We start from the raw sequence: 21,785 nt of genomic DNA on the forward strand, positions 1-21,785 counted from the left end.
AGGAAGCAAGCWAATCAGGCATATTATGAAGCATAARTTAAATATGAATCACACAGTAGTTATGTCAAATGACCTTTGCACAATCAGCAGTTGGCTCAGAAACAGTGAGAAACTGGAATCTTCTATTGGAAAAGGTTGCCTACAAAAGCAGGCATCTCTTTCACTCATTGAAGGGTGCTACAGGACATTTATTTTGCATCAACACTGACACTACAGACACAAAAAAGACATTAAAGCAAAGTGTAGTATCTCACTAAGGAAAAAARTATTGTCCAAAATGGTCCATTTCTTGTTCTATCAATCCTCTAGAAATGACTTCAAGTACTGCCTGATTCAGTCTACCAAAGCTGATGCTAATGGAGAATATACTTTACCATCAAAATACCAAGAAAAGCAGCAACGCCTTTTTATGCAAATATATGATAAACTAACCACAGCTAAATGTAGACAACAAATTACAAGACTCTTTTTAATAACAAAAAGACTTCTGGAACAATCTTTCACTTACAGAAACCACTGAACTCATCTGAGATGAGGCTTGATAAATTTACAATAGACTTAATTTTCTTGTTSCTTTACACATTTCTTAACCTCTCAAGTGTAGGAATGCTTTCCTAATGCTTTAATGTTTTTCTTGGTTGATCTATGTTTTTTTGCATCCATTTTATGTTTCATGACAGTGTAAAAAAATTCAGGAAACCGTATATAATGATATGATTCTGTCACTGTAATTTTGGTCTTGTGCATCTCAATGATCACATGCCTTTGATATGCCACAATAAGTTTTAAAATGCTGCATTTAATGATAAATGTGGTAAGCCACAATTGTAGAGCTTGGTAATGTTTGCTTTGGCTTTGCAAAATGAGATATCAAAGAGGTATAAGATCAACTTGCCATATTTGGCACCATCAAGTTTAAGTTAAACTTGTATCCTAGGTGAACGGACAGTCAAATAAAACCATCCCTCTGGAAATAGCAGGGTACTGTASATAAACTAGAAGAATTATTGGTTGTAAAGCAGTCTGGACTGAATATAACAAACTCAGCTGGCTTGAGCTCAGAGAGCTGTTTCTTTTACTTCATAACAGAGCTTTTGTTTCAGAAGTTGGAGTCTATGTTTAGCTCAGCAACAAACTCTTAAATGAATCAGCTATGTGTAGGTTTGATAGTGTGTTTACCAAGGCTTCCCTGTGTGTATTATTTTGTCCCTGTACCTTAGAAAGTGTGGTGTGGCTGCCTGTGTACTATTCTACAGATAAAAAAAAATAATATATCTAAAAATAAACCAAAGCCTTTCCATTTTTAAAAGCATCTGTACCAGAAAAATRCATTTCTAGTCATCCAGAAGACACATATACTATCCCACTAGCTCCCACAAAAAGGCTGGTCACCCTATTCTAAAATAACTCATCATGCATTTTCCTTTTTTCTGGATGGTAAATGGATCATACTCTCTGTGACCCACTCTTCATTCAGTCTGTCAGTTACTAACATTTTCCTACTCTCATTGCCATGTTAATCTTCTTTCATGGACTCAACTACATTATACAATCCAAGTTTTCCATTTCAGGTCATTACTATTATTTTAAGGTAATTTCCAACTTAAATATAAACCCATCCCATTTATTTATACAGGCATAAATAAAACCAGTTGAACRTGGAAGTACAAGTCAGTGTGAGGAAATACTATAGGAACTCTTTTGTACATTCAAATTTCAGCCAGTGTGTTCCACAAAAATAACATTTGTGAAATCATTACCTTGGAGATGAAATAGCACTGTGCTCTAAACACACAGTCTTACAGCTTGAAATTACTTAAGAATATTACTCAGGAACCAAAAAGCAATGGAAAGTAGAAAGTTGTATCTATTTTATTTAAGATGCTTTTATAGTACCTTGACTTCATGTTCTTCACACCATCAAGAAGGGCTGGGAAGATTTACCCAGAGACATTGACAACTGGAATTAGATGGATGTCTACCTGGCAGCAGATGAAAGAAACTTCACTTGTACTGACAGACACAGTTGTGAYTTGCATTTCATGCACTCCCAAGGGAGATATGTGCTTTGCTGATTAGAGAATCACAGTGTGAGTCAGTCTTCAAACCTTGCACAGGTGAATAGAAAGAGCAGGCAAGAAGTCAAAGGAATGCAGATAYTGACTCAATTTACATGCAAGTGGCWAAAATATTTTTCACACCTGAGAGGGAAATCCAGTTAAGATTTAGAAAAGGGAGTAAGCAATTTGCCCAGTTTGCTAGGGAGGTTTTCCAACAATCCAAAATCTTGATTTTATCCATTGATAMATTATTTGGCATTTTACTGAAATACAAGTTTAGAACCCTCCCTATTGCTTTGAATGAAAACCTGCCCAGTCTGATTTGCTTTCACCACTGCTGAACAAGGCAAGAATCTACTATTTTTGTATCACATTATTGCAAACACCCGGAGGGTAAACTCATAAATGCACACCACTATCCCAGCTTAGGAAATATCCACAATGTCAGCCTATGGCTATACAGTTGTTACAGTTTCYTCATCTGTATATTTCAAATCTCATTTTCCCCCCCTCTTTCTTTCCTACAAAGATGGCAGCAAAAGGCCAAAGTTCCAAAATTCTGGGAAAGCCCTCTGGATCAATTGTTTTGTRTATTCTGATGTGGAATTCATCAGTACTAACTGAAGACCACCAGACAAAAGGGAAACTCATACTAGGAAATTTGTATTGTGTTCTACACTGAAAACCCCTTTGGACTAGAAATAGCATCTTTACCTAAATACTGCTTAGGCAGACTTTTTTTTGTTTTTCCCTTCCTCTGTCAAAAACTATTTCTCAAGTGAAACAGGAAAGGCAAAATAACAAAAATAATTTAAAAAAAAAAGACCCAAGGAACAACTTTCATTACCTCATTAATTTTTTTCTTTGYTCATACAGTTTTGAAAAGTTATGATAACATTTAGATATCTTTGATACATTTATCTTGTGAAAAAKTAGATTTAAGATGCCTAAAAATTATGAAGAGTTTGTGCGACTCTTGCCACTACCCCACCCAATGTAAAATAGAAGTGATTTAAAGGAATTAAAAATGTAGCAAATTTTCAGAAAACACAACAGGAAATATGGAATATAATTATGCAGAATTAACCTCTTATGGCTGCTGCTGAGTAATACAATACTGAAACAGTAAATAAGGATCCATTCTTGCACTTGTCAAAAACAATAGGCAAAGGACTCCTAGTAACACACTGATTGGCAAGGGACAGAAAATTTCATAACATGCKTATACTAATCTATCCTACTACGGATAGAAGCAAAAAAAGTCCTCAATACTTCTGATACATTGATTTCTTAGATTTATAGTGAGAAAATGAACAGCATAATCTCAGCTGATGAAGACCAAATCATGTGCTTCTGATGTGTCACTTATTGATAACTTACATGGACCTAAGTCTATTTAAATAACCGTGTAAATAAAACTAGTATCAGGATGAGAGTAAACTCTCCATAGTCTGAATTAAAATTCTGTTACAGAGATATTTGTATTTGAGAACTCAGGCTTGTCATTAGCCATCTTCCTTGCTACTGATTTCTGAATACTTATTCTACAGCTGATGCCAAGATACCCAAAGGGGAGTCTAAGGATTTACCACAGCAGGAATTAGCATCAAGTTACAAAACATATGGCACAATAATGAGTGATGAAATCTTCATGATAAACCATACAGCTGGATTTTCTTTTAAAGCCAACATAGAGTATTTTTAGGCATTTTCCTCAGCACACTTAAATTGGGTTATACTCTAAAATTCTTGTGATTGAAATATAGACAGCCTTAGTCTGATGAGTCGCATTKTACAGACTTGGAAGAGGAGAAATAATAAAACAAAGAATTCTCTTTACTGTTTGTTTTTAAAACAATCTGGTTTTTTTAACCAGATTGGTTTCTTTTACATAGGAATRTTGGGCTTTAAATTCTGGCTGTTCAGGACTTACTAACTCAGAGAATTTCCCCCTTTAAATTATATCCTTCTCCTAGTCCTAGGTCTCATTCCTTGTTTCTGTTGGTCTAATAGACTATCTCAAAGCAACTCAACGTGGGTAAAAACTTGTCCTTTTGGTTTTCAGGTTACTATAACTGTGAGATGAAGCTCCATAACTGGGGCATGGAATATRTTCAAAGTTCATTTTTATGGCAGCTCTTTTAAAGAAAGAAAAAAACATCAGCTAAGACTGCTCAAATGTTTGGGGTGTTACAGGCATGTTGTGAGAAGCTGGTTRAAAAAGCAAATGCAATAGAAATAATGAAAAACGGGTGATAAGTGGAATTTATCATAACTTAAACTCATCATAGGAATATCAACAGCCATATGCTGAAAGGTAGGCAAAAAGGCAGATCCAGCTTAKCCTCACAAGAATCAATGCATCTGCTTTAGAGGAGACTTGTTGTATAACCTTGGCAATGGGGCAGTAACCAAGCCAGGAGTATAAGGCAGAAAGATCAACAGCTCAAAAGTGGTTAAAGGTATTCCATTCCTAAGCTAGGTTTTAGTAGAAACATAACTGGAACAAGGTAGTTTTCAAATAGACATAATGCAAATGTGTTGAAAAAGGCAGGCTTMGATAACAACTTGTAAACCTCTTCCCTATGCTTGGTGCCTGTGTATCCAAATCCTGCACCCAGGTCTAGCAGTTTTCAAGTTTTGRCTTGCTACAAATTCAGTAATGCCTTTTAAAGCCTAAGGAGGCTTCCTTCATCCCTTTATATGTAGCTGTAAGTCTGCTCCCTGCCCTATAAGAATTTCCCTASTCCTCTGCAAACACTCCAGCTGCTTGTACTGAGCTGCAGAAGCATTGCCAGGTGAGTATGGTCAGTAACACACAGAAGGTAATTCCAGGGAAACCCCAACACCCCTTCCCTTTGAAAAAGTTCACCTGAACTGAGTAAATCCCTCATCAGGCCTAGTTTMATCTTTTTCTAAAGTCTAGTGAATAATAAGCTGTGATCAAACAGGTGACACAATACACCTTTTATCACACCATGGATGGAATGAAGTGCTCAATTGATAATTTTAAAAATATCTTACAGCTAAGTTTAACTTGTTTACTCTCACATTACAGCCAGCAGGATGTTCTGTACCACTCAGCCCTACCTGGTTGTRCTTCCTGGCAGTACCACTACTCTTTTTACTTAAAATGAGACTTAAATTTTATCTCACAAATTTGGTGCATGGATAAAGGAACRTTTTCCTGTTGCAGGCCAATTTACTGGTGAGGGAACAGAAGGGTAGAGTTTATATTCTGAGACAGGTCATCTTTTCCCATGAAATAGCATTTATTGGTATTAAGTCAGTTTGCTGTTTTGTTTTGGTGCTTTTTTAAGTTCCGCAAACATAGATCTATGAAAGGCCCTGGGATGGGCTTCAGTTTTAATTAACTCTTGATGTTTAACTACTTTTCTTTAAACAAATTATTAAAAACCTTGGATCTGAGTTATCTACCAAATCATGACCATCAGAATAGACACTCTTAATCTGATTGATTAAATAAAAGTAGCATTTTTTTAAGAAATGAAGATTAACTTTTTAAAGTGAGAGGTCTAAAAAGTGAGAGGAAGCTAAGCACTGAACATCTATTTTTAAGGAAAATTTTACTAAAACAAAATAAGYCCTGCATTTCTTGCTGCTGTCTTTTGCATAGAAAGAAGCCACTGTTTTTCAAGCCAGACCATTTTGCCTTTGGGGAGGGGAAGTCAGGAACAGGGAAACTCCCTGTTGAAGGGACAGCAGCAACATTCCTATGCCTCCAGCCCATTCCTGTGGCTCCCACAGCTGGAAATTAAACAGAAAAAGTGGGTAATGCAAACTTGTGGTCAGGTTTCAAAGTTAGTAGATTGTACCAGCTTGACATGTTTGAAATCAAACTGTGCATTCTTTCATTCCATTTTTTATTGTTTGATCAATGTAGGTGTTTGGAATTTTATGAATATCCACTGTGACAGCATGCTATTGCTCTCTCCGCCACCACATCCTTAAAACATTGTGTTCCTCTTTTTTAATGCAGTATGGGATTAAATTTCACAATAAGACTAACAGTGTAATGATAAGTAATATAAAGTAAATTAGCAGCGTCATTTTGTAGGGTAATTCAGTGGGTACTTCTAATCTTTTTTTTTCTCAAAAGCTAAGCTCCATGAGTCTCAGAAACATCATAAAGTTATAGTAAGACAAGTTAAACTTCTAAACAAACAACAGGGCAACAAGCTACCATCTCTTTCCCATTCCTTTTTATAATAAAGAAGTAGCTCCAGAATTTTCTTGGGAATTTGAGACATATTCATAGCAGATGATAACACATAAATTCCTTACAGGCTAAGGTAAATCATTGGGGATATAACACCTTGGAGACAAAGCAGTTCTGATAAATGAATCCTGACAGAGATGAACAAAGTGACAGACCCACAGGCAACTCTGAAGTCAGCAGCTCTTTTGTGAAGTTTGCCACGAAGCATAACATGCCCAGGTATTTCCACCTGCCTGTTTATTATTCTCACTCCTGTCAAAATGCATCTTGCTTGCAACACTGTCATTCACAAAACATTCTCTTTAGGCTCCAAAGGCAAACAGGCCAAATTAAGAGCTCTAGCAATCTGATACAAGCCCACTAAAGTCAATAGCTGTTCTTCTATATTGATGAAGAATTTTGTTTCAATATCTTAAATATGGAAAATTCTGACCTATGCAATTAGGTGCAATTTAGCAAGGGGTTTTAGGAATTTAGGGGATTATCTCAAACACCAAAACTACAAGATTGGAGCTTATCTTAGAMACTCTCTGGAATTGTTCTTCTGAGTTTTAGCATCAACTCTTCATCAATCTCTTCCCCTTGATGTTAGCAGCACAGACATCACTGAATGGTGGACATTTAATGCCCATTTTTATTTATTCATTCTCCTTTCWCAAAGAGCAGAGCACTGCAAATAAGCCTTTCTCATCCACCGCTTCCTATAGGCTTTCCAGGCTATTCAACACCATAATCAGTTTGGGTCCAACAGTATACAGTGAAGTAATCATCCTTTTGGGTTTGTCCATCCATTTCAACACTTCTCCAACTCAAAATGATGGTAGCATCATTCTGGTTTATATTTGTCTTAGCACCATACAAATGCTCAGGAAATACACATATATAAACTCCCCAGTTGCATACACTGATTTTAGAAWTGTCTAGCTACCTTGTAGTAGTTGGAACTAGTCCTGGGGAGAAAAAGACACATATAAATATAAACCCCAGTGAGGTACACAGATATATTTACATGCTTACAAAATTTAGTACTTGCCAAAAAACTAGAAGGATCATAATCATAGCTGGATTGCAGATGTGAGAATAAATAAAGAACAGAAACAGTATTTATGGTTAAGATAGGTTGGATGTTTTTATCTAGGGGAAACTAAAAGACAAGATTGCTGTATATCATCTGGAATGAATTTTGAGCCTTTTACATACCTAAAAATAAAAACAGATGTATAAAATCCTATTGGCATAACAAAGCCCAGCTTTGAAAAGGCTATTGTCTGCAAATGTGATGATCCTGAAGGTCTATCTTCAGGGGAACTAAGGTATTCTGAGCAATCTAGAGATGATAGCATGGTATAATATATATAATAGCCAATATTTGGAGTAATTTTTGTTTCTCTCAATTTCTCAGTCTTGTTCTCATATCTGATTATAATTTGGGAGAGAATTAGAAGAGTAAACCATACAATAGATTTTGGAAAATTACTGCAATCATCATCTGGAATTCTACTGAATACAATAATTCAATCCTTAGTTTAAAATAAGTACAGCCAACTAATCAGAATCTAAAAATATACTCTGTAGAGGCTATAAATATATCCARTCCTTGCTTTCTCCAAACACTGAGCATCTACACCAAAATTGCACCTGTCACAGACAGGCAACCTCTGGTTTTAATGTCTCACAGCACTACAAACAAATAGGCCTATTTCAACCTTCAATATTTTGCCCACTGTAGTTATAAATCCTGCAACCCATTTTAGTCTTTTGACAGTACTAACTTTTGGAATGTTCAGATTTTTTTTCTGAACAATGTTTTTGGTTTAGCAATCTAATCTCAAGGCATAATGTGTAAATTCATCAAAATATATTTCATTATACTTCTATAAGTTTCATTATGTAAATAAGCAAAATATTTACATTCTCATAATCTATTTGAAAATWACCAGAATGAATTTAATATATGAATTTGGGACTCACTAGCATCACTGAAGATTGTTATGTAGTAGAACATTTACCTATTGCTATGAYAGTTTGATAATCAATACCCTTTAAACTTGAATGTCTGTTTGCATGCCTTGTAAAATWATGGAGTGATGGAAGAAGCAATGTAATGGAACTTGGACTTCTTTAACTAAGGATCCAAATGTGAACTTCCATATTCCTATCATTTTATTGTCTATTTTAGAGAATTTCATTAAATTGTTATAAGTAAATGAAGATATATTTTAATCCAGAGTTTTACATTTTTTACTTTTTCGTCTTCCTCAACCATCATTACAGTAGACCTTGTTACTTTTTGCTTCAGTACAGACTGGCTACAAATGAATCTAATTATTTTATAGTTTGGGCAATGTGCCTGGAAGACAGCAGGGCTTGGACACCCACTGCTGCTTTGAAGATACATGTTGAAAGCAAAACCTGACTTTTTTTGATAAAGTTATTAATTTTCATGGTATTGACTAGAAAATAATCACTTCCTGGAAAAAGAACAGAATATGGGCAGCTGAGATTATTACTGACTGCAATAGAATTACTGAAGCATTGTGAGCACCTGTTAGATATGTTTTTTAACATGTTAAGGGGAGATGAATACTACTAAGAGTGACTGAAGTAGAAATCAACATGTTGATCTTTTAGTCTAACACACATTATAGAGAAAAAGGGTGTATCATAGTTTCAAGATAACATCAGGCAGGAAAGATGTAAAGATTTCTGCTTATCCTGATTCTTTTGTGCTTCTCACAGAGCTGCTATGTTTGCCTATTTGACCTGATATCAGATGCAAATATTCACATTTTTTAYATTGAACAATGATCAAAACAGTATTTTCTTGACTTGCCTTTTCAACATCCATACAAATTCACAAACAACATGTAACCACCTTTGAGCAAGGAATTTTGTCTTCTGCAGAAATCTATGCCAATGGACAGGAAGCTTAAGGCAAATTGGCAGTTTTAGTGCAATCCTTGTTTCATTATCTCTTGTCACATGAACTACTCAATGTCTTCTGGGAGCTGCACCCAGCTACACCCAGCCCGCTGCACTCCTGGGACCAGTCCCCAAGACTTTGTAGGGCCAGTGTACTGAAGACTGCCTCACATTTCAAAAGGGAATGCTCAGCCCTAAACAGAGTTTTCAAATCTTAGTCAATTAAAAGGCACCMAATTAAAAGCTTTTCTGTGCCTAAATTTTAAACCTACAATACATAACCACTTTCCTCAAAGGGGTTTCTTTCTTTTCTGGGATGAAACTAGAATTTGGTCTAGAGAAGATATATTACAAGGCATAATAATGCCTGTGATTCAGTTTTCATCAGCTACAACTACAAAAATGACCATTATTTTATGAACTGAGGTGGMTAATGAGAAATATTTGAAGTCTGACTGCACTCTCATATTCCTAAGCAATWGTCAGTTGGCATCTTCTGCGACTTCTTTGACAGTATATGTTATTTTGAAGGAGTTAAATAAAATGGGAATTTTATATCTATTAAATTATGAACTACTAATGTATTTTTTTCCTTTTATTATGAATTATATGTGCTTTTTATTTTAGTCCTCATCCTCTCAAAACTGGGCAGGTATGAGATGGACCCTCCTGAGGCACAAGGCCTCCTTGAAATGTTAACTTTGCTTTCTCTGTGTCCTTTCCTATTGAACAGGATAAACGTCAATGTACTTTAACAAGTGAATGGTTACGAGGTTTCTATGCCTAGGAAGAGGAAGCACAGGGYTATCATAGCTGGCCATAGAYTCATTTGCTGTTAGAAATTCCCCTTCTTAGCTCTGTCCATGTCTCAATCTCTTCCAGTTAAAAGGAACTATGAGGGTGGTACATCAGTGTTGCCAAAAACTAACAAACGTGCTACAAATGCGTGACACATGCAGCCCATTAGTCTGTGCCTGCACTGCCTCCTTGTGTATTAGATAGGGCACCAGTGCTCCCCCAACACAAAACAATGCCACAAAACAATGCAGAAGAGGGACTCTAAGAGGCCTTTTGTACTTAAATATCTGCRTTCTTAATTTGTTCCAAGTCATAATTAAAAATGCACTGTGGTATGTACTGTCCCACTGCTTCAAGAACAGCACTGATTAAAGCAGAACTAAACAGGGACACTCTCTCTGATAATAAGATAAACAGTTGCCAATGTGAGTAACTGAGCCTGTCTACACTGTCCCCTTTTAGCTATCCCAGCCCACATATCTGTTTCAACTGGTCTCCAGCAAAAGGAAGTTTCAGATAAAATGTTAAAAAAAAAAAAMCAGACCAAAACCAAAAAACCCATAGGAACCAAACAGATACCAGCAAGGGAAGACAAATATTTGAAAGTGGTATGCTGCAAAACCACGACAGACTCAAGTTTTATTTGAGCATTGGAAAAATACAGAAACAATCAAAATGCAGATTTCTGGCAGTTCTGGAGTGCAATAGCAGTATGTAAAAATGAAACAGAAACTGAGAAACTGCATCAAATACATATGTCTCATTTTAAGCTGTCTTAAATGAGGAAAATTCTGGTATCCCTTACACATTATATTTTAGAAGATGCATTGCACATTACATTAATTGCTCTTTTTGGTTTTTTCTCTTGAATGAAGTATAATTATGATTACAACAGCCTATGATCTCAAAAAGAAAATCACACAAATTAAAAGAATGGTGGGTTGCTGTATCAGTTACATGGTGCAGTCCTATAAAATATCAGTAGGTGAACCTTGAAAGCTTAGGGAATTTGGCTGAAATAAGCCTCCAAAACCTYGAGCCAAATGACAAAGCTGAGCTGGTAATGCTGCAGGATACTGGATACTTCCTGCTGCTTGCTGAACCAGATGGAAATGGGCTGTTTATATGCTGTAAAACACTATTTCAGAAATATTTTTCTGGGGAGGGTGGTGTAGGAAGACCAGATTATTCTACTAAACAGTCATGATTAAGATCCAGCTAAGTCGATGACACCAGGAAATACATTCACTGCTGCTCTTCTTCAAAGAATTTCATAGGCAGATAGTTTTAGCATTTGTTTTAACCTCAGGAAAAACACATAGCATATCCCCAGAAAAAAAATCCAGTCAGAATATCTTCCATTCACAAATGTGAATGTGGGGTAGCTCCTCAAAGAGATCATCTGTATCAGCATTACAACAGTGCTTAGTTTTGTGTTTATTATGACTATATAAAGCAAGAAAGAAGGCAATTCACAAAGAATGAAACATTTGTCAGACTACATTGATCAATGAAAAGGACAAAATTAATGAAAAAATGATGCTCCTTAATTGTGGTAAGATTTTATGGGTTATTGCTGGGTAATACGAAGCAGCTTATTGCTATTAGTGGCAAATGCCTTTTTGGAAGAGCTGAAGTCATCTCTTGTAGTGTTACCTTAATGAAGACTGTACATAGACCTGGCAGGTGAAAAAGATAGCAAACTGAAAATAAGAATCTGGATCTTGATGACCAGACCACTTTATATGTCTAGATCAAATAAACCAGGTTGTCTGTGAATTACAGTCCTCACCTCAACCTCTCCTACTGTTGATAGCAGCCTTCCTAATGCTACAGATCTGTACAAATTGATTGTAAATGTGAGTCTTGACACTTTCTTAATCTTAATCTGAAAGCCACTAAATCATTACTTAAAGAGTACAAATGGCATCGGTTTCTACATCACTGGGGTTTGTTTTTGTTTTTTTTTCCTGCCTCTAAATACATTCCAGAGACTAGCACTAAATTGGATTCTAGAAAGTAAATCTAATTTCAGCTCTGTCCAGAACACCAGACACCTCAGGGTCACAAAACATTCCCTGGACCATTTTATTTACTAGATTCAACCTAAAGATTCTCAAACATTAATCCTAAATTCTTAATYCTCCCAATTCTAATTCTTGCACTATTAATAACTACAGGATCAATTACCAGAAGAAAAGCCAATGGCTTCTCTTCATGTGAGTTGAGTTATTAATTCTTATTTCTGGGAATGCTGTAGATGCTGCCAGAAGCTATGCTCTTTATACTTAGTCATCCTCTTCCAAAGCYCTACCCTTCACCTGTTTCAAATCCTAACAACACACTCCTAGGGCAAGTGTTCCTACACAGACTGAGAGAGGAAAAGCAAACATGAGGCTTGTAGCAGTATCTGCGCAGTTCTCACTTCTGTAGCATGTGCAGAGTCCAGTGCTAATGTGTCGTTTATACACAGCAACCTACTGTTAGAGTGTAAGAGAGTATCATTAGGTTTCTAATGTACAACAGAACATTACTGAAGGGTGCAGACAAATTATAACAAAAAACTCTAACTTCTAGTGTAGCAAAAGTCTTGTTCAGATCTAGAGAATGAATTATAACTGTAAAATAAAATACAGACCCTTTATTTCTCCACCTGATGTAAAACACCATTTCTCTTGAGGAAGAAATTTATTAAAGCTTTGGCTGACTACTTCATTAGCACAAGGATTGCTGACAAGACTTTGCATTTATGTAAAATGACTTTACCTGTTGATCCTTTATTTTCCTAAGTGCGAAACCCTCTGTTTTATACCAGACTTCTTTCCAACCTACAGGAGACTAAGGCATTGGTTTCTGCCAGTTGGTGTAAAGCACTGGCTGCATTATAGGAGTGTCTGCCTCCTTCTTAATCTATTTGCTTCCCATAATTTCAAAGTGCAAGTGGAAATTGTGACAATGTAGAATGCAAATATCACCATTGAAATAATTTCTCATAGCAGTTTAGGAAGGACMCCAGTTTCTACAGGAAATCACAATACAATACATCAGATTCTATTAATACCTCCCMCCTGCTCATCTTTGGCAGTCTGACATAGTTGCATTACTCGGGGTTTATGACTCTTACGATTCTCAAACCCCAACTCTACGGCTGGAATGATAACTAGAACTTGAATTAATAAGCACATAGGGGGGTAAATCCCATAGTTAAAGGCAGTATTAGTCATTTGTACCAACACACTTAACTTTGGGAGAACTTGTAGAAAGGTATTACAGCTCTTAGCTAAAACCTTTGGCCTAAACCTAACTGTCATACCTACTGCCTATGTAGTTGTCCTCCAGTTCCCATGGGACTGATACAGCTCAAGGCACAGGTTTCTTTCAAAACAATAACTATTTCCAGGGGTCATGGTTTGATCTTATCTTCAATGAATATTGCAGATAAGGCTCTGCAAATTTGTCCTTATCTTCATGATGATGAGGAACAGGATATCAGTTTGATGGCTGACATTTTTAACTCTAATTGTTAACTATACAACTAAAAAATGGGATAAAACCCTGCAGCAAGAGATGTATAAGCTCCTACCAACTACAGCCCCCTGTCAAATCAGAAGACTATTTCAAACAATAGTTATRTCATTTAACCCCTCAAATTCCTAATTATAACCTTAATACTGACTTCATTCCTTACACAGGCCTAGAAGTTTTAACTGTTGGTGTTTCTGGTAGCAACTCCCATTAGTGCACATTCAATTTTAAAATGTAAGGATTTTTTCACCAGAAAATGTAAAAATTAAACCTTCAAAACTTTAGATAATAGACCTGGGGGAGTTCACTCAGGCTGTAAACTATTATTGATAATAGCAAAAGGTATATTACCCTTCCTGAAGATAGAATCATGTTAAGTAATACTGCCATTATTTTGTCTATATGCATGGGTTTATATATTTTTCTCCCTTTAAAACTACAAAAAGAGCTTATTAGGATTTTGTCTAGCAGAGATAATTTCACTGATCTCCATTGGTAAGATGAGTTTTTTTACAATAGTTCACTTCTCTGAAGCAGTATAATTCACTTTTCTTCCTAATATTAATCACATAACAGAAAACTCTCAGCAAATACAGATTCATMCCAGAAATGAGACAATGATAAAACACCCACCTACCTAAACCAAAATAATAAAAGTAACAGAGAAGGCAGTGAGTGATGACTTTTAAGGCTGCTGTTCATTTTGCAATGTTCACTTATGTATTGTGAGTAGAATTGGAGAGGGAATCAAGATCTGTTTGAACCTAGAAAAAAAAGTCAAGTCAATGTCCTTGAGATATGGGGAAACCAGCAATAAAAGCACACTTTTCCTTACAGTGCATTAGTTATTCCCAGTGAAATTACCCCTTTATATAAAGAGAGAAGTCTCTTGCTTTTGGACACATCAAGGAATATGCTAGAAAAACACAGTGTGATTGCAAGAGAGCCAAAGAACACCATATTTACAGTTACATTTCATTATGGTGCCTACAGCCTGAAGAATGTGAAAGAGCTGCTGCTGCGAGTTTCTTGTAACCTACAGTGGTCCAAGGAAACATATTCTCTTCTCCATAGTTCCTAACCCCTCCCCCTCTCTGCCCCAAAATACAACAATGACCCATCTGTGCACATACAAGAGAGCAATTCCTAATATTTAAACACGGATTAATCTGCCAACGTTGATGTATCAGGGACAGAACATAATGAATGTCACAGTGCTTAGTCTTTCTTTTCAGTAAAACTGTCTTGAAGAGTAATGAGGAACAAAAAAGCYGACAGAAAGAACAAACCACTGTGAATTGCAGATGATTTCATAAATTATATCACTTCTCTTCTGTTTCTTTCTGAAAATATTTTCACATTTCAACCCTCTTTCAGATTCAAGAAGGAAAAGATTTCTCATGAAATTACATCTAGGAGCTGAAAATTTCTAACAAAGACCTTTAAGGAATAATTTTATGGCATTCATAAAGCTTATCTATGCTCTAAGTCGTTATCTCTTCTTTAACATCTTTTAATGGCTGCAATTACTTCACTCTAGAACACCATCATTGCAATTAAGAAGATTACGAACAATAACTAGGAAAATAAGCTAAATGAACATCAATTAAATGTAAATCAATAGTCCCTAAATAATGAATTTGATGGGCTGAAAAATGTGGATCTTCACCTAAAAGGCATGTAACTATTCTCTTGCAACTGCTGAATCTTAKGGCAATTTATTACAGGTCTGTATGGCTTGACATGCTGGCATGCAAAAATAAGTGAGCTAGTTCTAAATTAAAATGGTCCTGGTACTAGAATTAATATAGAACTATATTAATTTATATAATTTACAGAATTTTATATAAATGTGTGCTACCTCACCTGGATTAATACTTAGCATTTTTTTCTTATTTATTCTGCTGTGGATTGATGTAGGACCACAAAAATCAGCGAGTATTCCACTGACAGTTTGGGAGATGAACCACATCCCCTAAAACTTAAATAACGGTAAAGGCACTGGGTAAAATKACTATTCTCTACTCTGTGAGAATACTTGCTCTTTTTCACCACTATCTGAAATGCTTCCTTTTTTTTCTTCCTGGGCAGAGACTGAAAGCAGCAAGTACACTGGTGATAGGAAGATGTGTAATTCACAAGCATGAAGATGAAACTTTAAACTTTATAGCATATTAGATATTCCCACTACAAAGTATTGAGTAAAAAAATAATAAATTACCACTGGAGCTACCTACTGACATTGTAAGGAAAGAGGCTGAAACAGCAAGTTAACTTGATCTGTTCTATGAAGCAGCTAGTAAATGACTTAGAACTACCCAGACTGGCAGAGCACCGATGACAGCAYTGACTTTTGGGGACCTGTATGCAGGCAGTTAGGGTGCAAGACAGACAACTGTAGGACTGGATGAAACATTCTATAAGCAGCTGGGGGTAGTCCCGTGATCACTGGGGAGATGGTTCAGTGGTGCACACAGCGCTGTTGGGTTAAAAGTTGGKGATCTCAGAGATCTTTCCCAACTTTAATGATTTTATGCGTAATTTTTGACACAGAAAAGTCGGATATCGCGTTTTGGTGCTCCACTGCTGTACTGTGGGTAACTAYCCGAGGTGCCAGCATAACCTTGTGTGTCTCCTCGGTGAATGGTACCTGATGCACAGCACTTAAGGGAGCTCAGTGCAAAGTAACCGCGCTATGCACCTCAGTTCCCCTCAGCTGCAAATCTAATTACAGCATATTGTTTCAGAAAATCAAGGACAGAAAGATCTAGGTATGTTTATGGAACGTAGTAAGACGTAAAATATTTTATGAAAGGATGATACATTTCWGAAGTGTAATTTGACATATGAAAGCAATATGTATTTTATTGATAAACCTTATGTTTATTAACTGCTGTAGGGCATTAAAGATCTCAGTGAATGCAGATTCTTAAAAAAATTATACACATGTGACCATGGTTTTCTTATTTTCCAGAGGAGCCGGGGCAGAACCCGGCCCMAGCAGAAGATTTCGGCTGGACCTGCTGCACAGCTAAGCTCTGCTGCACAGGTGGGACGGGACGGGAGTGCGAGCGGGAGGCTCCCGGCGAAGAGCCGACACCTGGTTCCCCGTTTGGCATGTGGTGAGCGGGGAATAGGGATGTTCGGTGGCGGGCTTTTCCCTCCCCAGCCCGCTCCCTCCTTTCTCRCAGAGGCCTTACAGTGAAGCCCCCAGAGGTCCCYAARGGTGTGTGAGAACAAGCTGCGCCTKGAAGGGCTGTGAGGGGAACGGGCCACCGGGGCCGGACCTGCCGCCGCCCCAAGGCCAGCGGGCGGTTTCGGGGAGCCCGCAGGGCCACCCCACAGACGCTTCACCCCAGCGCCCCGGCTCCTCTCACGCACATTCCTCTCCTCAAACGCGCCCTGCCTCGCTCCGTCCCCTGCCGAGGTCCCCCTCCCCCCGCTTGGCGCTTGTCGCCAGTGTCGCCCCCCTGCCCGTCCCTCCCGGCCCTCCCGCGTCCCCGCTCCGCGCCCCCGCCCTCGCTCCGCGGCCGCCTCTGCGCATGCTCGGGGCAGGGGGCCCGCGCAGCGCGGGGCGGGCGGGGGGCGGCGGTGACCCGGTGAMGGGACACCCCAGCCTTGTCCCCGGCTCGCTCCCGCCCCGCCGCCTCCGCTCCCCGAGCGCCTTCGGGAGGGCCGCTCTCCGCCGCCGCGGGGGCCGGCGGTTCCCGCGGAGCGGCCGGTGTGCCGCCGCCGAGGCGGAGGGCGGTGCTGTGGGCGGCCGGGGGAGCCCCGCGATTGGCCTCCGCCCGGCGGCTGGCGTGTCAGTCGGGCTCCAGGGGTGGCCCTGGGAGCCGCTCGCCCAGCCCTCTGACGGGATGAAGCCTTTAGGGGGATGCGGAGCTCTTTGCATTTTGATTAAAGCCCCTCATCTCCCCTCAGTCTRAAGGCAGGGCACCGGGGAGGACGGGTCGGAGGGGCCTGTGCAAGGCCGGGCAGAGCGGGAGCGGGGSGAGAGAGAAAACCTCTCTCGGTTTATCACGTATGGCTCTATAGGAGAAGTCATCTCTGGGAATATAGTGGAAAGGACGGAGCTGGTGTAAACTGAAGGCGCCCGTGTTTAATTCACACTTGTGGGTGCCCAGCATGGAGATGCAGAGATGGTCCACAAGGTGGAAAACGAGAAGGTGGCCCTGGGACTCGGCTGTAACGGTGCTCATCACCTTCGCTTTCCTTCTCCGGACTGCAGAGGTCAGAGGAGGTAAGAAAGCCAAGGGGAGTCCAGTCGCCTCTCTCCCCTCCTCGGATAAAGCACCCAGGCACGGCTGAGGCCGCGGTTCAGAGGAAAGCTGTCAGAGCGAGTCCCGGTGCTGGGGAAGCGAGAGCGCTCCGGGGCCGGCTCGGGGCGCGGAGAGCCGCAGGGAGCCCCCGGCAGCGCGGGCTGGGAYGTCCCTCCAGGTGCCGCGGAGGGATGGCTCTCGGTCAGCCTCAGCCTTAAACTTTGAATGTGTTTTCAGTGAGGTAAAGGAGATGCACCGGGGGTGGGGAAACGAAAGAAATACGTGTTGAACAGGGCGACCTATCCTTTTCCAGCACCGGACTCTGTTTTGTTGAGTGTGCGTCCGACTTTGTTTGTTGAGCTGCTGAAGTTTACCAGGTTGTGACTGAAATTGACTGACAAGTATCTGCCTTCTCGGAGGGGCGAGGAAAGGGAAAGTTGGGGGGGTGGAGGCTGTCTGCTCTGATTTTCTCCGCTCTCCTCTCTTTTATCTCGCCTTTTGCAGCGGGTTTTAATGGGCAAAAAGTTTTCTGGGACTCAAGCGGAGGAGAAAATATCCTTGCAGGGGCCCTTTGGCAGCCGTTGCGGAGGGCAGCTCCCGGGGCAGCGGCGCTCCGCAGGTGGTGTGAGCCGTGCCGGGCCCGGAGATGCCCGGGGGACTCGGGGGGGCTCAGCCCGACTCGAGCTGGGCTCTCCGCAGGCGTTGTCAGCGCCGGGGCGCCGTCCGCAGCCTCCTCCCCACTSTGCAGCCTCCCCGAGCTGTCGAGTGGTCCCTTAGGTGTCCGTGGACCTGGTGGGCAGGGTGCGGCCCGCGGGGKACWSGGAGGGGGAGCAAGAGCCAGGCAGCAGCGCAGCAGCCTGAGCAGAAAGGAATCGCCGCCCCCTCCCCCGCACCTCCCCTCGCGTTCCCCGCACTTCTCCCCTCCGCACCGCTCTCCCTGGGCTCCCCGCACCGCCGCCCGCCCAGTAGGGCTTTCTGAGCTGAGCTCACAGTTCGCCGAGCTGCAGTGCGGTGTCTCCGGTGGCGGGAGAGTTCTCCTCGCCTACTGGGGCTGAAAACGCTGCCTCTGCCTCCCTTCCTCCATCCCTCCCTCCCTCCCACCGGAGCCCGCAGGCGCATCTGGAGGCCAGCCTGGCTAGGACTGAGGTTTTTATTTTTCTGTGGGTCTGACATCAACGAAGAGGCATAATTATCTGAAATGAAGTGTTTAATTTTTTATGTATGTATTTTTTTAACGAGGAATTTCTCGATCTGAATTGCCTGAATCAACAGGCGTCCTAGAGGGAGCAGGCAAAGGTGATCAGTTTCCATTCAAGCCTTTATACCTGGGCGCAACCTTGACGGTGTCAGATCAATCAGGGCTCCTGCCCCCTGCTGGCCCCGTTTCTGACAGGGACTGGAGGGGTCAGATTTCATCCCTCTTGCTATTCCACTCGCTGCAGTTACCCCAGGGTGAATTAACCTCGCAGAGCTTCAAGGATTCGGCTACTCGTTACTATGTGGAAACTTAATTTCTTCAAGAAGCATACCGTCCTCAAAGGCGTGATCGATTTCTTAGGCCACTTTTCACAGTAGAACTGACTAAGTCAAGTAGGGTTTATGTAGACTATGTTTACATAATGGGTTGGATGCAAATGACAAGTTAAAGAAAATCTAAACCCAAACAGCACAGGAAAAATCAACAGAACTTACACAGAAATCAGCTGAACTGATACTTGCTGGACTGTATTCAGCAGCATTAGGCAGACTAATTTGGTTTTGGTAACTTTATTCAAAACTGAAAGGCTATATTGATGGTCTTCTAGTCTTCTGTATAAAGGACATCTCAGAAATATAAAACTACAGACTTGTTATGTTTGTAGAAGAATTCTGAAAAGAACTTAGTTCTTGAGCTTTTCTGAGATACAGTATGCTATTTGCTTGGGAACTACAGGGAGCTGTGTGTTCAGGGCTTGATCTGTTATTGAAGCCAGTAAGAGTTTTTCCATTGACTACAGAGGGACTAGAATTTGACCTAATTTCTCTAACAGCATACAAGGGACTTATTTCTGAATCATCTGTTGGGCATTCTATTCTTATTTAAGGTAGTTGAAAGTTAACATAAGACATAATGATTCCTATTTGGAGATAGGGAAAATACCAAGGAATAAAATAAAAGAGCATAAATGGCAAGTAAACAACATGAATAAATGAAAATGCTGGATAAAATATGAATGCTGGACAAAATATGAATTGCCTGTATAAAGTTTTTTAAATCCTCTGTTCTTCAATTTTCTTTTCATAAACTACCTCTATGAAAAGAAAATTACATGGTGTATTCATATAAAGGGTTAATCATATAGTAGTGACTTYTCTAAAACAACATAAACCATTCCATGTAGACAAACCTCAACAGATTCCTAAAATTCTTGACTTCTTTTTTCAAGTTTCTTTATTTAACAAAAGAAGAAAAAGAGAGAGAAGTATGAGGTGTCTTTCATACTTGTAAGAAATAGTGTGTTTACAAGTGTTTGGGCTCTTGAGTTATTTCTTCTTTAGACAGAAAAAGTTACAGAAGTAAGAATCAACTGAATGGGAAAAGCAGTGACTCATACTTGGTCAGCTCAGTACCCACCAGCTCTTAAGCAGCTCTTTTTAGAAAATATTTTTGCTTTATGACTTGGCTAAAGTAAACAAAATCCAGGATTTTAAAAGACATCCTTTGATTKCCTTTCCCCTTCCTCACCTTTAATACTAAAGCTGTTGGTAATGTGTTTGGAATGAATAAACTCATTTAGTCAAAATGGCATGGCTTCAACACTATAAATTTTTTGTAAGGTCTTGACATCAATGCACTATTGTGATGCTGATTTAAATTTCATGGGCAAGAAATGAAAAATCAGTCTTTTTATTATTTATAAGCTTTTTCAAGCAAATGGAAAKCTAGCTTTTAATCTGAGTGAGAAAAAAAGATTTCAGAAGCACTACTGAAAAAGAGGCTATGAACCTCTATGTAGAAAACACACTTTGGACCTTCTGTGTAAGTGACAAGCAGATTTGTTTCTAATATAGAATAGATACTTCTTACTGTCATATTAAGAAATATAATGGTTCCTTGTGCTTCCCTCACATAGCCTTGGAAGCTAGTGGGAGTTCTAGGTGCAGAACTGGGCCAATTAGTGATGCAAAAGGAGAGATTTTTATTGATCTATACATACTTAACACTGCTACTTATTTGTATTTGCTTAGTAAGAAAGATATGGATCCTGTTGAATGAAAGCTATTAAATGTATCCAGCTCATCTAAACCTGTACAAAATAGTACTTTAAACTTGTGACGTATAAATTCTTTCTTGGAACTCTTTGTGATGTAAAGCACTTTTTGATCAATTAACTTTTAAGATTGAAAAAGAATATAACATTCTAATAATTCCTTATTTTTTCAGTGCAATTGTCTTGTGTGATAATGTATGTGTGTTTCTCAGATTAATTTTCACAAAGTTGGCAAAAATGAAAACAAAAATAAATCAGAGGGTGATTTCACTAGATGCAGCTAGTAGTGCTAGCTGAAGTTTTTCTGAGCCCCAAGGATCAGCAGGTGAAATGGTCCAATCCTCCCAGAATAGTGCAAGAGAGACCTGCATGTAATACATCTGCTCTGCTATACAACTTTGATTTCTTAATTGTTTCTAAGGTAAAATAATTATTTCAACTTCRGCAGCAGACATTAGACACAGAAAAAACGACTGGTATGTGTTGTTRATTTTCTGGAGTGTGTATCTTTGCATTTAATGTAAAAGGAGGCTTCACAAGGATCCAAGAAAGGGCTATTCAGGTTGCAGGAAACTACATCATTTGCCTAACTCTGCAGAAAAGAAGTTTCTCAACTTTAGTTTTGTGTATGTCTTAACAATTTAATTGTATACRGGTGCACAAATACTCAGTGGGTTTGGCTTTAAATAATCTCCTCCCTAGTACCTATAATTGAAATGACAATAGGGAA

At 39.4% G+C, this 21,785-nt stretch overlaps 1 protein-coding gene across 2 annotated transcripts in view; it reads left to right on the plus strand.

Moving 5' to 3' along the window:
* Positions 1 to 17,369: 17,369 nt before the first annotated feature.
* COL11A1 (collagen type XI alpha 1 chain) overlaps positions 17,370 to 21,785 on the plus strand; it is a 124,743-nt gene continuing 120,327 nt past the window's right edge. For both annotated transcript variants that reach the window (XM_057364293.1, XM_057364292.1), the window contains exon 1: positions 17,370 to 17,785. In XM_057364293.1, coding sequence (XP_057220276.1) covers positions 17,671 to 17,785 — 115 coding nt within the window. In that variant the 5' untranslated portion in view covers positions 17,370 to 17,670. The remainder of the gene's footprint in view (positions 17,786 to 21,785) is intronic.

Source organism: Malurus melanocephalus, unplaced genomic scaffold (assembly GCF_030028575.1).
Source record: "Malurus melanocephalus ecotype Western Australia unplaced genomic scaffold, MMel_1.1 scaffold_37, whole genome shotgun sequence".
Classification (NCBI taxonomy): Eukaryota; Metazoa; Chordata; class Aves; order Passeriformes; family Maluridae; genus Malurus; species Malurus melanocephalus.